Source organism: Hyaena hyaena, unplaced genomic scaffold (genome assembly GCF_003009895.1).
Source record: "Hyaena hyaena isolate Hyena2069 unplaced genomic scaffold, ASM300989v1 scaffold_260, whole genome shotgun sequence".
Lineage (NCBI taxonomy): Eukaryota > Metazoa > Chordata > Mammalia > Carnivora > Hyaenidae > Hyaena > Hyaena hyaena.
The window spans coordinates 1075838-1098436 of NW_024080892.1; the positions used below are offsets into that span (position 1 = coordinate 1075838).

Consider the following 22599-nt stretch of genomic DNA (forward strand, 5'->3'; position numbering starts at 1 on the left):
AAGGTTAAGAGATGAGGCACCTGGGTGGCTCAGTCATTTGAGTGTCCGACTTCGGCTCATGATCTCACAATTCGTGGGTTTGAGCCCCACATTGGGCTCTCTGCTGACAGCTTGGAGCCTGGAGCCTACCTCAGATTCTGTGTCTCCCTCTCTCTTTGTCCCTTCTTGGTTCATGCTCTGTCTCTCTCTCCTTCAAAGGTAAATAAACATTAAAGAAGGGAGGGAGGGAGGGAGGGAGGAAGGAAGGAAGGAAGGAAGGAAGGAAGGAAGGAAGGAAGGAAGGAAGGAAGGAAGGAAGGAAGGAAGTTAAGAGAACTTGTCACTAGCATACCTGCCCTAAAAGATTAGCATAGAAAGTTCTCTCAACAAAAATGGAAATGATAAAAGGACTTTGGGAAAACCAGGAAGGAAGGAAGAACAACTGGAAGAGTAAAATTGTGGATAAATACATTTTCTTTCTACTCTTGAATTTCTGTAATTATGTTCATAGTTGAAGCAAAAGAACAGTCTCATGTGGTTCTATGTGTGTGGACAAAATACAATTGTATTATAAAAGAGGGGCAGTAAAGATATATGTAGAAAGTTATGGTTTCTGTGCTTTGCTGGAGATCAAATTATAAATAAAAATGAAGCAGCAGTTCTTATCCATCCACTTGGACATCATCCATCTTTTTAGTTTTTGCCAGTTCATTGAGACCCTGGGGAAGGAGATCTCTATCGTACATTCTTGGGGAGAGCAACTTGACAGTAACTATCAATTTTAAATATCAACTATTGAGCCAGTAATCCCTTATCTTAATGGAAGCATCCCTACAAAATACTTAATAACGTGCATACAAGGTTATTTACAACAGTACTGTGTATATACACAGCACAATGTTTTGCCTTTTTCAGATAATACTTAACAAAAAATTAATTCTTTTAGAGAGTAGCTAGGTCAAAGTAGGGGTAGGTACATAGGCACATTTTACTTTACAGCTTTTCTCGGTTTGCTGTATATCCTTTTTATTTTTTTATTTTTTAACATTTTTATACATTATTTTTTATTTTGAGAGAGAGAAAATACACATCCACTCTCAGGAGGGGCAGAGAGAGTGGGGGGAGAGAATCCCAAGCAGGCTCCACATCATCAGTGTAGAGCCCAAAACAGGAGTCGATCCCACAAACTATGAGATCTTGTCTGAGCCAAGATCAAGACACTGACATTAACTGACTGAGCCACCCAGGCACCCCTACTGTATATCCTAATTCATCAATTTCTAGGCATTGAGTACAGATTCTTTGCATAGAAACACATATTATTATTTTTTTGTTTTTCATTTTTTTGTTAACAGTTTGCATCATAGTATGTACAGCAAACTACAATTTCCTTTTTTTCTTTGCACTGTATCTTGGAGATCTTCCGACCCCTCAAGGACACAGAACATTCCTATAGTCAATATATGTGACTCATTCTTCTTAACTGCCACATAGCATCCCTCACTATGAGTGCAAAATTGCACTTGATCTCTTTCCCCATGTGTAAACATTCTGCTCTATACACATTTGGTATTACCAGCAGTGCTGCAATAAAAATGCTTCTTCCATACCGGTGCTTTCCTTCACTTGATATTGCTAAATTTCCTCAAAAAGCCTATACCCGTTTGTACTTTTCCCAAACCTTACTCCCCCATCTGTGCTTTTTCATTCACTGCTTGACAGGTAGATAAGGTAATAACTTTCCCAAAATTATTCTGGCTGCTGCCCGAGGCTCCCTCAAGCTTCGAGCCATCCCACGTAGATGTAGATGTTCTTACATTTCTGTACAAGTTTGTTCTGTGGTTCCCTCTTTCAGTGCAGTTCCAGCTGCTTGCTCTCTTTCGGGATCCCTCAGAGTTGTTGACCCATACGCTTTCTTGTTTTCTAGTACTATCGCGAATTGGTTTCAAAGCCTATTGGTGAGATTTAGGGGGAGGTGGGTGACAGATAAATGAAATTCAGTGTATATTTGTGGGGTTACCTGTTAGTGTCTATTTCAAAATTGAAAGTATTTTTTAAAAGCAAGTTGTCATTTCTAGGGATTTGAATTGAGACAGGAAATCTGGAGCAGGTGCTGAGTTGACCTCCCCCCCCCCAATACTGACTGGCTTGTTTTAAATCATCAAAAAACATGTTTTTTTACATGATAAAAATTCAATGTGCCTTTTTTTAAAAGAAAAAAAAAATGAGGTAGGTTAATATATAGAGACATGAAATTTACAAAAATAATGGGACTTTTTGTTTATCCCCTTTAATAAGGAACCTGTACTTCATCTTTAATTTGAGAACAAAACCATAGAATTGAAGTGAGTTACAGAGATAAGTTTCAGTAAAAAGATTCTCAAAAATTAATTGAAATAAGAGTGTCTGGGTGGTTCAGTCAGTTAAGCATCCATCTTCTCTTGGGTCACGATATCATGATTTGTGAGTTTAAGCACTGCATGGGGCTCTGTGCTGTCCATAGGGAGCCTGCTTCAGATCATCTGCCCCCCTTTCTCTGCCACTCCCCAACTTGTGTGTGTGTGTGTGCGCGCATCTTCTCTTTCTCAAAAATAAATAAAATTTTTAAAAAAATCTGTTTCTAAAACAAAAATCAATTGGAATAAACTTAAAACAATTTTGTATTTAATAATTCTAAAGATAACAGTTTTTTCCCAGTTTTTGTAAATGTTTCCTATAGAAATTCGCTTTAATGATGATAAGCTAGTCAAATGTTGATGGTGAAGCATCACTAAACTTTAGTAAAATATAGATAATAAATGATCAATCATAGCACTTCTGTTTTCAGGGATCCAGAGTTACATATTAGTCGAATATTTTTCTTCATTTTTGGTCTGGGCCATGGTAGTTCATTTGCTGTAGTAAAGGTACTTATATAAGTCATTATTTTGATAAGGCATTATTTTGAAGCATCTTATGTTGTAACCGAATGACACCAGTACTCATTTAATCTGTTTGTATGTTTCAGGGCCATTGCATTTTATTATTACTTCTTACCACCCAGAGCCTTGGTAAAATTAAGCTTTCACATGGGAAAATGGGCTTCCACCTAGTAATTGTGCTTTCCGGAGTTTGGGACAAGTGTCAGCTTTGAGCTGGTGCATTCTGTTCAGTGTAATGTCAACCCCTAGTGATGGTGTTCACATGAGATTTAGAAGGGAGGGTCCCTGACCGTGTTCCAACTCACTGTCTCCTGAGATGTACTCTCTTCTTGCGCTTTCTAGAATAAACTATGGGAAACTATTGCACACTAATAATTCTGTAACTTGCTGTTTTCTACAGGCTTTTTGGAAGGGACATAAACAACGGGAAGCATATATGTGCAGACGGAAAACATTCGCTGATAATATTGAAAATATTGTGAAGGTAAATGTCCCTCCCTACCTTATTAAGTCCCTGGCTTAAACCTTGCTTTTCATTTCAATTTTGCTTCTGGAAGACAGATTATGGGAAGAGTACATGTGAGACTTAAGTCAGAATTAAGTCCTGGGTTTGAGTCCCACATGCATTACTCACTTAGCTGATCGTCTTCAAACAGCTCTGTTAAAACACCTAACTGGTTCAGGTTCTGTATGTGATTATGAGAAGCATAACCAGTAAACGCTTTCTCTAGGAAGTCCAAATTGATTATTTAAGTTCTGGAGGAAAGCAGCTTTATTTTGTGTCCCTCTTGTCCTATTCACTAATAATATTAACAGTGCTCAAATTTTACAGTACAAAACCTTAGTTGTTAGGCAAACCAGTGAAAAGAAGAAATAGAACTAGTCAGGACCTGGATGTGGAGAGTGAGTGAGTCTAACGCAGTTTTCGACTCAAGCTGATGACTGTCAATTTAGAGAAAGAAAGGGCACTGCAGTGCCCCCACCCCAGTGCTGAAAACCAAAGAATTGGCCAGAAATGAACTCGCGGAAATCCAGATGAGACTCTGAATAGCAAGGCTTAAAAGAGATAAGAATCACATGAGATTAGTTCAAAAGACCTTTGCAACTGTGAAGACAGAATGACAGCATCTAGACCCATTGCGCTCCTTAGTTCTGTGCTGTGCTTGCTGTGGAGCACATGCCTGTTCTTTAGGAAAGCTGTAAGTCCTGGTAGGTCTTTCAAGAGAACTCTAGACTTGTTTTCCTGTAAAAAGCTAATGGATACTGGAGGCATTTAGGGGAATGAAACACTGGATTTAATTTTTGGTTCACTGTCTTTTTGCAGCTCTCAGCAAAATGCCATGAGCTCTTGGTTTTTATTTACCAAGATTAAAGTACAGTGTTACAAAGCTATATTATCTTCCTCATCATAAAGTATAAAATGCTTTGAACCCCTAGGAGAAAAAACAATGCAAGAAGTAAGAGATTAAGATTAGGCTTCACTCATTGAAGCATCCAACTTTGGCTCAGGTCATGATCTAGCTGTTCTTGAATTCAAGCTCTGTGTTGGACTCTGTGCTGACAGCTCAGAGCCTGGAGCCTACTTCGGATTCTGTGTCTCCCTATCTATCTGCCTCTCCCCTGCTCACGCTTTGTCTCTCTCTCTCTCCCCCTGTCTCTCTCAAAAATAAATAAACAGTAAAAGAAAAAAAGAATTAGGCTTTGGATGTTAATTATTTGATGGGCTGCTAAATTTATCAGAATATCATCTTTAGAAAGATTGCATGGATGGGCGCCTGGGTGGCTCAGTCGGTTAAGCCTCTGACTTCAGCTTAGGCCATGATCTCATGGTTCGTGAGTTTGAGCCCCATGACACACTCTCCACTTATGGCTCGGAGCCTGGAGCCTGCTTCAGATTCTGTGTTTCCCTCTCTCTCTGTCTCTGCCCCTCCCCTGCTCTCACTCTGTCTGTCTGTCTCGCTCAAAAATAAATTAAAAAAAAAAATTTTTTTTAAAGAAATACTGCATGGAAAGACATTAAAGATTTTTTTTAGTAATTTCCTCTATTTCTCTATTTAACTCATTTTTAGATCCAGTCCTGGTTCCGGATGATAACAGCACGAAGAAATTACGTTTCACGACTACAGTATTTCAGAGATCATGTAAGACACACAAGAGTGAATTTTTATCCTGAGTGTGAATTAAATGAATGCTTTGCTGAATGTTAGCATTGAATGATTTTTATTAAGGTCAAATGTTTTTAGAAGAGAAGCCAAGTGGAAGGCTGTTGGTATACTGTACCCGCTGTCTGTGTAGTGTTCCTGTCCAGTCTTTACATTAAATAGAATATTTTGTCCAAAATATCATATGTTTGCACATATAGGAGAATTAGGAGGAACTTAACAGAGGACCATGGGGGAGAAGAAGGGGGAAATTGTGGGGGAAAGGGAGAAAGGCAAACCATGAGAGACTCTTGAATGCTGAGAACAAACTGAGGACTCATGGGTGGGGCGGGGAGGGGGGTGATGGGCATGGAGGAGGGCACTTGTGGGGATGAGCACTGGGTGTTATATGGAAACCAATTTTACAATAAAATATTTGTAAAAAAAAAAAAATATTTTGTCCAGAAAGAAAATGAAATGTCTTCTTTCTTAAATATTTTTCTTCTACTTGCTCCCTTTTGCTTTAAGACACACACCAAAGCTTCTAATTTGGTTAAGTGATATTTTCGTGTCTCCCCAGCTGCCTGTGGCTCGGGTTTTAAAACATGAATTGTCACTGAGCTGGATGGACAGTTGCAAGTCATATATCAGTAAACTAACTTACTTTTTAACCAATCCAGAGCTAAAAGGTGGAAATGAACAGTAGGAGGAAATAATAGGTCTTAGAACTCAATATGGTAATATTTTGGAGGTATTTTCTTTTTTCTTCTTTTAATTCAGACTTCATGTTCAGAGTGAGGCTTCACTAGTCAAGACTGGATAGGAAATGTGGGAGAAGAAATGGATGTGGGCTAGTAATGCCAAAGAGAAAAGATTCCAGAAAGTATTTTACAAAACTGCTATAAAGTTTTTCTAACTGCTAACCAGTGAAGAATCTCACAGGAGGAATTTCTTCAGGATCTTAAAAGAATAGATATATGAAGATAGATTTGATCATCTAAATTTGAGGCTAAAATTCTTTTGCCTTTTAGATTTCTTTATAAACAGTCCTATACAATCTTGTTGATACTTATAGCTAACTTACCTGACTCTTTCTTCAAAGAAAACACAAAAGATAAATGTTGAATCCACCACATCTAAATGCTGTCTGTTCTAAATAGTGTCTCTTCTTAAATACTGTCCGTTGTTTTTGTTTTTGTTTTTTTAAATACTGTCAGTTCCTAATGCTGTAGTTCTGAATTCTACAATCATGGAGTAGATGGGCCTCCAGAAGATCATGACTGGTCTCATTCTTTTGCAGAAAAATGAAATTGTGAAAATACAGTCACTAGTGAGAGCAAACAAAGCCAGAGATGACTACAAAACATTGGGTAAGTTGGATAGATCTTCCTCCACTGAGGATAGAGTTACATCTGGATAAACTCATCATAAGTTGACAATATCCCAAGCCAAAAGGACATTGAACACACCTACCTATGGAACATCACAGCTTAGTCTGGCCTGCCTTAAACATGCTCAGAGGGGCACCTGGGTGGCTCAGTTGGTTAACCCAACTTTGACTCAAGTCATGATCTCACGGTTCTTGAGTTCAAGCCCCACATCAGCCTCTGTGCTAACAACTCAAAGCCTGGAGCCTTCTTCAGATTCTGTGTCTCCCTCTCTCTCTGCCCCTCCCCACTTGCGCTCTGTCTTTCTCTCTTTCAAAGAACTAGATAAACATTTTAAAAGTTAAAAAAAAAAAAAAAAAACTCAGAGCACTTACATTAGCCTACAGTTGGGCAAATAATCTAACACAAAGCCAATTTTATAGTAAACTTTTGAATAGCATGTATTATTTATTGAATTCCTCCTGAAAGTGAAAAACAGAATGGTTGTCAGTATGTGGGTTGTTTGCATTGCTGACCAGGAGTCCCAGCTAGCTGCTGGCATCCCACATCACAGGAGAGCATTGTACTGCACAGGGCTAGCCTGGGGGAAAAATCGAAATTCAAAATTTAAAGTATGGTTTCTGTCAGATGTATATCACATTTGCACTAACATAAAGGGATCATCTATACTCTCAAACAAAGTATGGGTTCCTTACAAACCAAGCAAAAACATGTTGCTTCCATCTTAGTTACTTTAGTGACCACTTCAGAAACAGAGATTGTCCATAGTTTCCAGTAAGTTTTGACCATCTCAGACCCCAGGTCCTGAATTAATACACAAAGGAATGCGGATGACAGGAAGGTGGGCCTTCCTATTAAGTGGAAGTGGTAAGTAGAGTGGATATGATTTCTTCAGAAAGAATGGAGTTGGCATAAATGCTGATATTTTAATATTAAATTTGAGCTAGAGTCAAGAATCTAATGCAAAAGACTTAGCCAGAGGATAAACCTGTATTTGAACTGTTTAACTTTTTTAGTTGGCCTATGATTTTTCTCATTTTAAGAATAAAACATATTTCTATAAGAAATGTTCAAAATATGAATAAGAAGGAAAAAAGCTCATCTTTCAAAGATAACTATGAACATCTTCCTATAATTTCTTTCTAGACTTTTCACAGTAGATATAATTTCTTAAAATATTTTATTATAATACTAGTATGTGTCATTCATAGAAAGTTTGAAAACCACAAAATAAAGCTCATGCAGAAATAACCTTCACATTTTGCACAGTGCCTAGGAAGTAGTTTAGCCAGTAGCCTTTATTGCCTAATGTCCGTTTTGAGTTATGGGGCGAAGTACATGGCTCAGGAAAGATCCTCCCTGGTACATGTTAAGGAAAAGCTTCAGGAAGCTTTAGAGACCAGGTTCTGCCTCCAGCCTGCAGAGTCTATTGGACAATATGTCATTCTGCTGGATTCCAGAACTCCATGTAGAAGCTGAGTAAAGAGAGGCCATCCAGTCTTTCCAGGGCCACACTTCTCCACCACTGAATTAATGAGACTCCTCTCTCATTTCGTGGATACTGTTACGTATTTTACAAGAAGGCTGAATAAGGATCTTGTTTTCTGAGGCTTGATACACTGAAACACTTTTGCTACTGCCTTTGCACATGAAAAACAATTTAAGAATAAATTATCCAGATGAAAACCGGCTGCTTTTCATTTGATTCTAGGTAACGTGTTTTTGTGGGTAGTGTGATGCTTTCACTTGCTTACATTTTTTTATTACACAGACAAAAGGCATTCCAATGAAAAACTCCAAGTGAGTTTATGTTAAAGCATAGAAGGTAGGTAGAAGCTATATTAGTGAATAAGGTAGATCTCCACTGCGCTGGGCTTTAGCAAATAGGGTGGTTTTGTGGTCACTGAAATGTAAATTTTCATTTCTTTCTCAATTCAGCGCCTTTATAAAACTAAGGCATTTTTAATCTGAAAAAAAAAGTCATTTTTATTAGTCTGTCATCATCCATTTTCACCCCTTCCCTCTGGAAAGGTATTGAATGCACTCAGGCTGGAGGTTGCTGCAGCCATGATACGGTCTCTCGTAAGTTCTGACTGTGAAGTTAGGTGATGACCTGCAATTAAAATACCACAGTGATTCCCAGCATGCAGATGTCATAAGCCTACTACTGACAGAGGAAATATTAAATTTGAGCCATAATAATTAGTAAAGCTACAATATGAATTTCTAACAAGTTTATTAGTACATAAAGAGGTACACGGTCATTAAGAGCAAGAAGAGAGAACTTGAGACCAAATGAGATGGGTTGTGTTCTCCCAACTCAGCTACATCAGTGAGCTCTGGAGCATCCCTCTGGATTTTTCTGAAATGGCTATGTCATTAGCAACATCCTTGTTAGAAAGAGTAGAACATTAGTGCACATGGGAATCAGGAAGGGAAGAGGGTCCCAGGATTCGAGGGAACTTCTCCAATAAAGCCCATCACAGGTGGCAAAATGCTAATATAGATGGTCTCTAGGTTTGGTGGTTTATGTGGGGTCCATGCTCTTAGTTATTTGTGTTGTTACTTTACCTCTTTTTTTCCCTTGAATGTTGAAAACACCCTAGAACCAAGCTGGCAGTTAAAATTCATTAGGGCTTCAGGGTAAAGGAGAGGATGGTGATGGAAGTGGCCACACCTGGGCCGATTCCAAGTCCTCTTTGTGTTGGTGCTTTTAATCTCTTGCCATTAGAAGTCCAGGTGGTTTACTCATACAGTTTACCCAAGTAAATTTCACTGAATACCTTAACAAATAGATTTTTTGTAAAGTTAGAGTGATAGGGAATTAATTATAATTCATGTTCAAAGCATAGAGGAAAAACCCTTTTAAAATTTGGACACCCCCCTAAACAGCTGAGGCTGGTCTCCCTGTTCTGAGTGCCCTGGTCCATGCTGAAAGAACAAGGACCAAATTTCAGTTTCTCACATAGAACATGTGTTCCACTTGTCCTCCCATGGGCTCCTGTTTGGCCTTACAGATCTCACCTCCTTGACTGTTTCTAATTCACCTTTCACCTAGTTCCTGCTTCTCCTGTCCCCCCTCCCCCCATCCCCATGGTCTTCTGGGCTGAGAGGAGCCACTTTCCATTTCCCGTCGCAAAAACACACATCTCTTATCTGGCTCAGCCACCAGCTCTCAGTGATAACTTAGTTAACATTCTTTCCCACGTTTCTCATCAATAAGGCATGGATAGATAGAACTATCTTCTCAGTGGAGAGTCCTGGAAGCAGGGTGTAAGAAGGCCGATAAATGAGACTTAGATAACTAGAAAATAGTGAGGCCAGATGATATCAGTGGTGCACACTCACTTACATGTCAGTTTCCTTGTCCAGATTTGACTTGGGAAGAATGAGTAACTCCAGAGACCCAAGTTCTTCCGCTGCTGTATTTTTCTACTACTACTTTATTGAGATACCTGATTTCTCTGCTATTGATGATAATCCCAAACATGCCTAATTAAAGCATGCCTGTTCCTTTCCCTGCAGTTGGCTCCGAAAACCCACCACTAACAGTGATCCGAAAATTTGTACACCTGTTGGACCAAAGTAACTTGGATTTCCAGGAGGAGCTGGAGGTGGCACGACTGAGGGAAGAAGTAGTGACCAAGATCAGAGGCAATCAACAGCTAGAGAAAGACCTGAACCTGATGGACCTCAAGATTGGGCTCTTGGTGAAGAATAGGATCACGCTGGAGGTCAGTGGGATCTTGGGGCTCCTGCTCTCAGAGGAGAGAAGGGGCACGTATATCTGCCCACAACACCTTTGTCCAGCTAAACTCGTTTGGAATCCAGCATTTGTTGTCCCAATTCACTGACCGTTTTTCTTGTGGTTCTCAGACCCGCAACATTTTATGCTCCAGCCTTAGATAAGATCTTTTGGAAGCCTTCTTTATCATTCTGAAATGAAATGAAGTCTAGTTACATGTGTACCTCCATGATAAGACTTTGCATGAATATAGAAAAGTAGTGTATAAGAAAAACACAATTTCGGAATGAAAATGCATCGGCCAGATGCCGTTAGAAGATGTGATCAAGTTGCCCAAGGCTTGGGTCTCTTCCCAGAATAACCACAGATTGAACAGACTACAAATAGCTGCAGATGAGACCGATACCCATGAGAGGTGGAACTGCCCGTGATTTCTTCTTCCAAAATGGAAAACAACTCTTCGTAAAGCTCAGAAGAAGCACGGAGGTCTCCCCCCACAGTATTGCGGTCCTAGATAATCTAGTATATATTAAAACTGGAGGGAGATATGTATTTTACTTTTATCTAAGGCAGTTAGATTTGAGGCTCAAATAATTACAGCATTTTGACCTGCATGTACAACCAGCAGGACATTGAAAAATCCAGCCATGCAGAATAGGGACATTTATTTACGGGGGACTTTCATACAGATTGTAGGACAGCGGTGCGTCTGTCATCTCTGCCCCCACCCAGTAGAAGCCAGCAGTGCTTTACAGTCATTAGAATGTAGAAACCAAACAAAACAAAAAACAACTTTGCAGATTTCCAAAATGGCCCCTACATAGTGGGGTGGTCCCCAAAATTTAGCATCTTAGTCAATAATGCTACAGTTTTGTATCTTTGTGAAATCTGTTAATGTCACAACTCCCTCAAACTAGGTGAAAAGTTTCATTTTTACCCAAGAAAGGGAAATGTGTAGGGTAAGATCTCTTTCCATGTCATTGTTCTAGTGCCACATCAGTTTTCAGCACATGGGTAGGTCAGGAGGGGCATAGGGAGCTGGCCTTGTGGAAGTGCTGAGGTTACCATGGGTCAGTCACAGAGCACTAACAGCCACCGACTTGAATCTGTGGTTCTCGGAAACTGGGAGGTGAGCAGCTCAGGAGGCCAGCAGATAAAAGGGTGTGAATGCCCCACCCTCGTCTCCAGCCCTCACAGAGAAATAGTGAAATTGTGCGTAGAAAACCAGGAAAATAGAGCAATTTATTGGAAACGATACTCTTTTCTAAATAGTAAAAGAAGTGTAGTGTAAATGTTCTGTGTTAAGTTTGTTTTCGTTACTTTATCCAGAAAAACAATAGTCTTTTTCTCCTTTTTAAAAATCATGTTGACAAACATGAGAATTTTTCAAGTGTAATATATTTCAGAAGGCCCTTCGGAAAATGCCTTTTATAGCCTTAAACTGCTGTTTTACCCGGTCCCCATCAAGTTGTAAACAGGAAACGCCTTGTCTTTTAAAGTAATGGCTAGTTGCAAAATAGTAAATAGTAGGAATGATGTGTAGCTTGTTATTCATGTGAAAAATGAAATCATGGCAAATTTTCAGGGATTTATAAATGTTTAAGATTGTTCTTTTAGGTAATCCTAATTGATAGCTTTGTGAAACAGCCAGTTTTTCAATTTACCTTTTCAAATACCAAATATTGATCACTTATTGGAAATTAAAACTAATGACTATTAAATATATGGTCTTTAGTCTTATTGATAGTAGCATTTTTAATTTGATGCTAAGAATAGTACCGTTGAAGCTTTATTTACAGTAGTGAAAAAGTGGGAACCAACCCAAACCCAAAAACAATACATAGAGAACAGTAGGTTATAGAGCCACAAAAAATAATGTCTTCAAAGAACATTCAAGGGTAGAGGGAAGAGTGTACAAAGTAATAAGAGAAGATAGTACTTAAAGCAGTACAATTTCATCTGTTGTGGGGGGGAAAAAAAAAATATATATATATATATACACACACACACTTAAAGCTAGGGGAAAAAAGTGATTTTTCTTTGGGTGGGTAGTAAAATTAAACTCCTTGAATCTTTTTTAGTTTTAAAAACGAAGCATGTTTTTAGTGAGGAAAAAATACTTTTTTATATGTTTATTTATTTTCAAGAGAGAGAGAGGCAGTACGCAAGTGGGGCAGGGGCAGAGAGAGGGAGACACAGAATCTGAAGCAGGCTCCAGACTCTGAGCTGTCAGCACAGAGCCAAAGATGGGGCTCGAACCCACAAACTGTGAGATGATGACCTAAGCCGAAGTCAGATGCTTAACTGACTGAGCCTCTCAGACGCTCCAAGGGAAATATATTTTTAAAGGAAATAGCTTAGTTTGTAAAGAACAATTCCAGCTCTCCGAAGTAACCATGTGTCTTAAAATTCTTCTGAAATTGGCATTCCTTGGGGGTGCCTGAAGACTCAGTTGGTTAAGCGTCAAACAATGTTGGCTCAGGTCATGATCCCAGGGTTGTGAGATTGAGCCCCATAGCAGCTCTGCACTGAGTGTAGAACCTGCTTTAAGACTCTTTCCCTCCCTCTCCCTCTGCTCCTCCCCTGCTGGCATGTGTGTTCGCGCGCGCACACTTTCTCTCTCAAAATTAAAAAAAAATTTTTTTTAGTTTAAATTGTCATTCCTCACCTGTCTGGCTTAGTCAGGAGAGGGTGCAACTCTTCTTGATCTTGAGGTCATGAATTCAAGCCCCACGTTGGGCATAGAGCTTACTAAAAAATAAATAGGGGAGCCTGAGTGGTTCAGTTGCTTGAGCATCTGACTCTTGATTTTGGCTCACATCATGATCCCTGAGTCAGGGGATGGAGCCATGCTGAGAGTGGGGCCTTCTTAAGATTCCCTCCCTCTCTCTCGCTCTCTCTCGCTCTCTCTCTGGCACCTGGGTGGTTCAGTCATTAAGCATCTGACTTCAGCTCAGGTCATGATCTCACAGTTTGTGAATTCAAGTCCCACATCGGGTGAGCTAGAGCCCTGTTTTGGGTGAGCCCAGCTTCTCTCTCTCTCTCTCTCTTTCTCTCTCTCTCCCTCTCCCTCTCCCTCTCCCTCTCTCTCCCAATCTCTACCCCTCATGGGATTCTCTATCTCTCTCTGTCCCTTACTCACTTGCATCCTCCCTCTCTCAAAAAAAAAAAAAAAAAAATTCTGTCTCCCTCCACCCAGCTCTCAGGAGAGCGCTCTCCCTCCTCCTCTCCTCCCTCCCTCCATCCCTCTCTCTCTCTTTCAAATAAAAATTAATTGGTGCCTGGGTGGCTCAGACAGTTAAGCATCTGACCCTTGGTTTCAGCTCAGGTTATGGTCTCACGGTTCATGAGTTCAAGCCACATGTCAGACTCTGCACTGACAGTGTGGAGCCTGCTTCGGATTCTCCCTCTCTGCCTCTCCTATGCTTGAGCGTCCACTCTCTATCTCTTTTTCTCAGAATAAATAAACTTTAAGAAAATAAAATTAATAAATATTAATAAAATTTTAAAATAAATAATTTGGCATTCCTCCTAGAAATCACAGAAAGTCAGTAAGTGAAGTGGCTAACATTGGTTTTAGGCAAAAACATTGGTTTGGAGTTGCAAACAAAGCAACTGAAGTAAAGTTTCTTAGAGACATAGAGAGGAAGAAAGATATAAACTCAAACTACCTGGAAGAAAATCTGGATAGAAAGCAAAAGTAATTTTTTTAACGCTTATTTATTTTTGAGAGAGAGGATGGAGTACAAGTGGGCGAGGGACAGAAGGAGAGGGAGACACAGAATCCAAAGCAGGCTCCAGACTCTGAGCTGCCAGCACAGACCCGAGAAAAGGTTCGAACTCATGAGCCTTGAGATCATGACCTGAGCCAGAGTCCGACCCTTCAACGACTGCACCAGCCAGGTGCCTCCAAAGTAACAGTCATCTTGAAGGCCTGAAAGCCCCGGTGATGAATGTGGTGTGGCATAGGTTCCTTGCAGGCCAGGGTTACCTGAAACCAGGTGAAGACTCATTTTACTGCTTACTTACACCACTTCACTGTGGACAAGTTTGTGGGCATGTTTCTTGATCTCTCTGAGCCATGTTTTTGTCACTGGAAAATGTGCTAAATGCTTCCCATAAATTGTTTTTCATCTTCACAGCAATTCAGACTGCTATTATTAAGCCCATGTTATAGATTTAGAAAACAGGCTTAGAGAGGTTAACCTGCCCAAGGTCACAAAGCTTGCTAGGCTTTACAGATACCCCTATTTTCATGTCTCCAAAACCGAAAACCTTTGTGCTAGACTATAACTTCTATAAAATTTTTTACATTACTGCATATAGCCTGCATGCAGATAACTGTTATTAGGGGAAGGGACAAAATGGTGGCAATATCAAAATAAGGGAGCATCATGAACAAGATAAATAGTGCTGCTCCTTCCAACCACTATTCTTCAAATGTTCAGTATTTATTGGTAAGAAGAGAGGACATTAAATTTCTATTAATGAAAAGCATATGTGTCTGTTTGGAACTCCTCTCTGGGTTGGCCTTTAGCCCCTTCTTCAACCTTCCCAAAGAAAACTTGCGTTGCCACAAGAGCTGTCTTGAGCAAGGCCTAGTTTCACAGGAAAGCATGAAGGAGAAAGAAGGCTTATTGCTGGCTCTGCACTTGGACCTGCGGCCGACACCGTTCCATGGGCAGAGCTGCTAACCACCCCGTCCTTCCCCACCAGGACTCAGCATCTGATTCTCTCGTTGCCCTTCTGGGATGATTCTCCCAGACCTGTCCTCACCATAGGTCTCTATTTCTAATGCAGAGGAGTGTAGTTCTGCCCAGGAGATTGAGTGCCACGCCCACCCTCTCTTCTGTGTATGTCAGAAACCATGTCGTAAAGATGGACTCTGGGAATAGAACACACAAGAAGTCTTCAGTTTCCAGAGCCACCTCCCTTGGCAATAATTGGAGGGGGAGTTAAATACCAAGATTTTTTTTCTGCCATATATTTAAAGCCAAGATAATCTATTCCATATATTTGACGGACTTCAATGATCTATCTACCTCACCAGTTACTTGAAGACAAGAAAGCTGGGTTATCTGGACCTCTAAACCACACATTCTAGTCACGCTTTAGGACTTGCTGTCAATAAGGATGTCAGGCAGCCGCCTGCATAGACTTCCCCTTAACCTCCATCTGGTGCTAAGCACACTTCCTTTCTTCATCTTGAAGTATATTATGTTTGTGAAATGAGGATGAAAATGTCGCCTTTCTAAAAAAAATCATGGAAATGCAAATCAAATCCCCCTCTTTATGCATATAAGCAATTAAGAGGACAGAAGTTAAGTGACTAAGTCTAGGTTCTCCCTAAGCTGAGAATCGCAAAGAATAAAACCATAGACCTAGAAGGCAGTGGATATAACCATATAGAACCATCTTACCTCAGAGCTCCAAGGTTTTTTTCCTACATGTGGACTGAACCAGGGAGAACAGGGTGGGAGAATGGAGGCTAGGAGGTAAGCAGATTTAGAGCCTGTTCACAAAAGCTTCTCACCTGACTCCTCACCCCCAGAGCCAATTGGAAATGGTGGCAGGCACGTTTTTGGTTATCAAAGTGACTAGGGGTGCCTACTGGTATTTGGTGGACAGAGGGCAGGGATGCTAGATGACCAGTGGTACAAGCACAGTAAAGTGTTGTATTGCCTGAAATTCCCAGAGTGCCCCCCTTTCAGGAACAGGGGCCAAACATCCTGATGCTGGCTGCAGATGGACTCCTCACATGGAGGCTTGGCTAAGAGCTCAGGGAAGCAGATAAAAGAACATTTAGGAAAAACAGCTTTATTGCCACCTATTCTGTGGAACAGCGACCCATTGTTACATGGCAGAGGAGGCATTCTAGAGCAGCGGCATTCCTGTGAGTCATGTGTCCTTGGAGGATCATGAAATTAATTTAGTGAGTAACATCAGCAGTCTTTAAAAAGGAATAGAATAAAAGGAAATTGAAGGTACCAGAGTGTATCCCAGCAGTATGGTTGAGTATTTCATAGTGCGCGTGTGTGTGCACTGAATGTGTGTTTACCAGTGGAAGACAGATGTATCTTTTTGCTGTGAGTCCCCATAAAAATGTGTGGTAGACCCTTATCTAAAAGTCCTCCTCTTGTTCATGACCGTTTAAACATCTGAAGGGGACACAATAGCCTGAAGTGATTGCTTGACGACACTTGGAACCATCCCTTTTCCAAGATTCTCTGTAAACGGTTAAAGGAGCATGATTGACAAAAGCTTTGTCAAATGTTTAGGGGATTCCTTTCAATTCTATCTCTGATCTCTACATTACATATTTTTTTGCAAGTGCTTTTATAGTTTTATAGATCTGCTTCGTTGTTTTCAAGTGTACACTGTAGTGGTGTGCAGTATATTCACAAGACTGTGCAAGCATAGCTTCCATAATTCTAGAATATTCACCCCAACAAGAAACTCAAGAGAAAATGTTCTCAAATTAGATAGTATGTGAATTTTATCAGCTGTGAGTAACATTTCAATTCAAAAAAAATAACACCCATATTCATTAACAGTTATTACCTGTTCTCCTCCAATAAGAGCAACCATTAATCTATTTTCTATCTCAATAGATTGGCCTGTTGTTAATATTTCATATGAATAGAATCACACAGTATCTGGTCTATTGTGAGTGACTTCTTTCACATATTATAGTGTTTTTAAGGTTCACCTATGTTTTAGCATGAATCAGTACTTCATTCCACTTTATTGACAAATAACATTCCATCGTATGGATATACCACATTTTGTCTATCCATTCATCAGTTAATGAACATTTGAGTTGTTTCCTCTTATGGGATATTATGAATAATTCTACTGTGAGCATTCATGCACGTGTTTTTGTGTGAACATACGTTTTCTGTTCTCTTGGATATATACCTAAGAGTGGAATTGCTGGGTCATATGGTAACTCTGTGTTTACTTTTGAAAACCTGCCAAATGTTTTCTAAGTGGCTATATTTTACATTCCTATACCAACAAGGTATGAATTGAGAAAATGCCTATTCAAATCTTTTATCCATTTTTGATTGGGCTTTCTTTTTATTTTTGAGATGCCAGAGTTCTTTATATCCCTTATTCGATGCATAATTTGCAAATATTTTCTCCCCTTCTGTGGGCTGCCTTTTTATCAATAGTGGCCTTTGAAGCACAAAGGTTTTACTTTTTATGAACTCTAATTTATGTATATTTTCTTTTGTTACTAGTGCTCTTGGTATCGTAACTAAGAAACCATTACCTAATCCAGGGAGAACAAAGATTTATGCCTAGGTTTTCTTTCAAATAGTTTTAGCGCCTACATTTAGTTCCTTGATGTCTTCTGAGTTAATTTTTGTTTGTGATGTGAGGTAGGAGTCTGACTTCTTTCTTTGAAATGTGACTAGCCAGTTATCCCAGAATCATTTGTTGGAAAGACCATTCTTTCCTTAGTGAAATGTTTTGGTGCCTGCATTACATCTTAAAAGCAATTAAGTGCAGCTTTAGAGAACAAATATTACAAAAGCCCAGTTCACCTGTGAGCTGGATTTCCTTAACATTCTCAATCCTTTGTTCCTTCATTAATTTCATGAAATGTGGAAAATTAATCTTTCCAACTGTGTGTTTCGGGATGTGTATGAAGGAAGGAGATAAAGAATACCATAGTAAAACATAGTCCTTTAATAAATTTTTTTTTCCAGGATGTAATTTCACACAGAACAAAGCTGAATAAGAAAAAACGTGGAGAAATGCAAATACTGAATAACACTGACAACCAGGGAATTAAAAGTTTGAGTAAGGAGAGGAGAAAAACACTAGAAACCTATCAGCAGCTGTTTTATCTTTTACAGGTGAGAACGATTGCTTTTACTCTGTGTTTTGGATCGATAAGTTTGGGATCACTCTAAGTTTTGTGGTTTACAGTGGATTTTTTTTCCCTGTGCTGAAGTGGTAGTAGCTGATATGTTTTGAGTACCTACTAAGTACCAAGTACTATTCTGGGATGTTTTATATACATTATCTCATTTAATTCTTACTCTACAACCCTGAGAACCATCAGAAAAATAGTAATTAGTGTTATTCCCCTATTCTGTATGAGAAAAGGGAGATGAAGCAAGCAAAGGGTCAAGCAAGGGTATTGGAAACCAGGCAGTTTGACTTCAGAGCCCCACCTTTCGTGACTACATTATTTTACAGTTATCTGCAGAAACAGCGTACACCTAATAATAACATAAGTAGGTGCTGTCAGCCATGAAAAAAAGTCTGTGAAAACTGGATCTTGACCTGTGCCAGCCTGCCCTTCTTTCAAGAAAAGAGCCAGAGAGTTTGGATTCGGGAAATAAGTATCTTTTTTAGTTCATTATTTTCATGGCATTACTCAGACGTAAATGAACAGTCATACTCTGCTGCTTTCAGGGTGCAGGTGAGAGCTGATCAGTTGAGCTGCTTGTGGTTGGACTGTGGTGAACCAGTTATTGGTTTGGTTAAACACTCATTCACCTCATCTGCCTCACTAGCTCATCCACTTAGTCCCAAGGAAACTGAGTAAGCGATAGTGATAAACAAAGCCTCCCCTTGGGCAGGAAACTTTCCCCCCAAAGTTGGATCATCAGGTCTTGCTTGAGTCAGGTGTCCCCTTGTGTGGCTGCTTCTGCTCATGATGGTGATTCTTTCAAGGCCCGGAGGTACCTGGATCTTTGCTTGAGCACAGCGCTGGCATTAGGAATACAGAGAACACATTACTCAGACCACAAGTGCGGTGCGGTTTGCCCCAGGGAAAGAAGCTATGTTAATTTTAGCCGAGTGGAGAAGTCTCTGTCTGGAATAATAGATTGGAGAGCAAGTGTAGTGCCACAGATGGCCACGATGTGGCAGCATGCAAAGAAAATGTTAAAACAGTATTGTTCATGGAATCTGTTGCTTAATAACACCAGCAACCTTTCCAGAAAGGAAGGCTTTTTGTCTACCTAAATTAGAAGGCTAGTCATGCACCGCTTGGAAATTTAACCTTTGGCATTTATTCTTTTTGATATCCATGAACCTCCCAAATGTATGAAGCTTCTTTAGGATTTAGCTTCTAATGTTAGATTTTGTGTCATAAGGAAGGTGGGAATGTAGTCACTGGCCTATGACGTCTTTTTTTTTACCCTGTCATGTAAGTGGAGACTCATTAATGGAAAGGCTAAAAAGCACAGAAACATGTTGAGAATATTCCCACCAAGTTCGATTCCCCCAACAACCCAAGAGCATGACCATTCAGTTGTATGAAGGGAAGTATCTCTTGAAATCATTTTTCTTTACCTTTTCTTCTCTCTCCTTTGGAGACATTAGCTCCAGATCATTGAGGAAACTATATAAAAACAAAAGGTCTGGATTTGGCCTTTGGATAAGGCCTTGGCAAGAATTATAAGACACACAGGACAGCTAGTATATGGGTTTGCCTCTTCAATATGAGCCTAAATGTAAAACTTTTAGGTCATCTGGGAGGAATGAGGAATAGGATTCTTGAGCTTTAGAATGAGTTTCGTTTCCCATAATCCCATGCTTAATGTGGGAAAAGAATCACTGCAGCGCTGTAAACAGAAACGTCCTCAGCTACTGCTTCATAAAATTTCAGTCAATCATGACGAGCTTGAAAGTAAATCTGAGTAGTAAACTAGAATTTGTGTTTTCTTAGAAACTTTAAAGCAAAACTGCTGGGGTGTATTAAATGAACATGTGTTTCCATGTATGGCACATTTTCTTTTTTTCATCAGGAAGCTGAAGAGTAGATGTATTAAATTTCCTTGCATAAATATTTTCCTCTGTCACCTAAAAAATAGTTTTTCTCCTCTAACTTCCATCTGGCTGGTATAGTACTGGATAAAAGCCACATACGTGAAGACTGGTGCTCTATCTCAGGAACTCTATCCTCAGTCGAGCCCTCAGAACTCCACATCAATTTTGTTTTTAATTCTTGAGTTTTAAGATGTCTTTTTTTTCCCCTGTCACTGTCTTCTGCCATTTTATCTATCAACTGTCCTGACCTTCACCCTTCTCTTCAGCCTTCCTACCTCATTCCTACCTTCTCTCTCCTTAGAAAATGTCATGCCCATCCCACTGTCCCCACATGTAAACACACCCTTTTCTTTTTCTAGTCTATTTCCTTCTATTCATTCAGCAGTCCTTCTAGAATAGTCTATTTAGTTGGGCTCTTGTTTTATTATTCCAAGTCTCTTCAGAGACCAGATTCTATTTGCCACCCCCTCTCTCTTCTGAGTCTCTAAAATAAATATTAATACGTGACTTGAAATGGTTAACAGTATAAAGTGCACACAATCATTTCATTAAATAGATAGTATATAGAACTTAAATCCTGTTGTAGCTTTCTAATATAACTTCCTATGATATTGGTATTAGGTGATATGTTTTAAAGTCTTTTTTTGTGCCAAATACTCCACTATAGGCTTTACCCATATTAAACTACTGAAGAGCAGGGAATTAGGAATTCCTCTCTGCTTTAATAATATATTAACATACAGCTTTGTGGGGGACTCTGTCCTTCCCTCTTTTCTTTTAGACCAATCCTTTATACCTGGCTAAGCTGATTTTCCAGATGCCACAGAACAAGTCAACTAAATTTATGGATACTGTTATTTTCACACTATACAATTATGCCTCCAATCAACGAGAAGAATATCTACTCCTCAAGCTTTTTAAGACAGCTCTGGAGGAAGAAATAAAGTAGGTATATAAATATAGATGTACAAATACCAATGAGTAGATCATTTTAGTGGCACCTGTTTCTGATTTACTAAAATAACTTTAAATTATTCATGTAAATGACTCATGCATATTAAAATGTATCGAATTCCTTAAGAAATTTCCACATTACTGTAGATATATTCCGATACAGCCTTCTCCCACCAGTGATACCTTTTTCGGTGCTAAACTAACTTTTGATTTTGCAAGTATGCAACAACTTGAAAGCTTTTTGAAAGTCAGTGAGAAAAAATTTAATTTAATTAAAATTCTGTGAGTAATAAAGTTACAAATGGGGGGCGGTGGTAACAATCTCTGCTGAATATCCTTTTTTTTTTTTTTTTTTTTTTTTTGCTTCTCTTACTGGAATTTAAACTACTTTTTGCTGATTTCAGATTCAGTAAGGTTAAAAAAATGTGGAGATACCTATATTAAGTGGGGGAAAAAACATGAAAAATACCCTTTTCAACCAACTGGAAACTTAACTGCCTTCCTGGCTTCTTAATCCCTTAAGCTGCTCTATTTCCTATAGATCTCTGAAGCATGTTAGGTAGGAATCTCTGCCCTCAGGGTTTCTGTAAACCAACATGAGAAACAGGCTACATGAGAGATACATATAGGAATGTGTGCCCTGAAATAAACCAGTACTAATGAATGATATACATTATGTAACAGATCAGAGAGACAAAAGAAAAGTTCCAGTTACAAATGGTATTATAATAGTGATAGAATAGGACTGATGGTAGCTCAGCATAATGTATAAACTTGAATGAACTTGTCAAAACACGAAGTTGTATACATGAAACTAACATTGTGTGTCAACTGTCCTCAAATTAAGAAATAATAAATACATAGATACCTAAGAATAACTCCAGTTAGGTTGGTCAGTCAATAAAGCTTTTGTGGAAAAGGAGGTAACTGATCCAAATCCTTGAAGAATATCTACAGTTTTTTATAAGAAGTGGAAAAGGGAAATAAGGCACACTATTGACAGAAAAAGCATGGGCCAAAGTCCAAGAAGGACAGTAGGATGAGACTAGCCAAGATGCGATTTAACTCGTATAAGCGGAAGATGGAGCTAGAAGGTCGGTTGGGCCAAATCCTGGGAGTTGCTGAATACAGGCCTGAGTGCAAAGCACTGTTTACTTCCTGGGAAGGTGTGGAGGTCTTTGAGCAAGGTCCTGATGGGACCACACTGGGTTTTTAGAAGAAGCGTTTTGCTGCTGTGTATGAACAGAATAGATTGCAGCTGCACAGGTCAGAGAAATGGGGGAGTCGGAAGGAAAAAGATACAGTTTGAACTTGTATAGCAGTTCTGAGCTACAAGTTTAGAATGTGTGGGTGAAAATGTCCAGCAGGAAATTGGAAATTGAAGACCCAACTCCCAGGAAGGAGAAGTGGATTAGTCCCTGGGCTCAGAGGACAAGTTCCAGAGAGATGGTAATTGAAGTTGCACGACTGAGTGAGGTTTGACGGTAGATCATGGAAGAAAGACATGAGTGAGAACAGTTAAAATGTGAGCAAAGGAGCCAGCAAAGGAGACCGAGGGAGTGGTTGAGTAAGAGAAGAATGGGAATATAGCACTACGAGACCATAAGGGAAAAGGGGGTACAGAGCTTCAGAGGTTGCACAGAGGTGAAAGGGAGGAGGAGAGGGGATGCTCTTGGGAG

The 22599-nt window shown here is 39.5% G+C and overlaps 1 protein-coding gene across 2 annotated transcripts in view; it reads left to right on the forward strand.

Moving 5' to 3' along the window:
- The window catches only part of IQGAP2 (IQ motif containing GTPase activating protein 2), a 297777-nt gene that overhangs the window by 238997 nt on the left and 36181 nt on the right, over positions 1–22599 (forward strand). For both annotated transcript variants that reach the window (XM_039245540.1, XM_039245541.1), the window contains 6 exons: positions 3301–3384; positions 4970–5041; positions 6342–6411; positions 9955–10163; positions 17890–18039; positions 20748–20911. In XM_039245540.1, coding sequence (XP_039101471.1) covers positions 3301–3384; positions 4970–5041; positions 6342–6411; positions 9955–10163; positions 17890–18039; positions 20748–20911 — 749 coding nt within the window. The remainder of the gene's footprint in view (positions 1–3300; positions 3385–4969; positions 5042–6341; positions 6412–9954; positions 10164–17889; positions 18040–20747; positions 20912–22599) is intronic.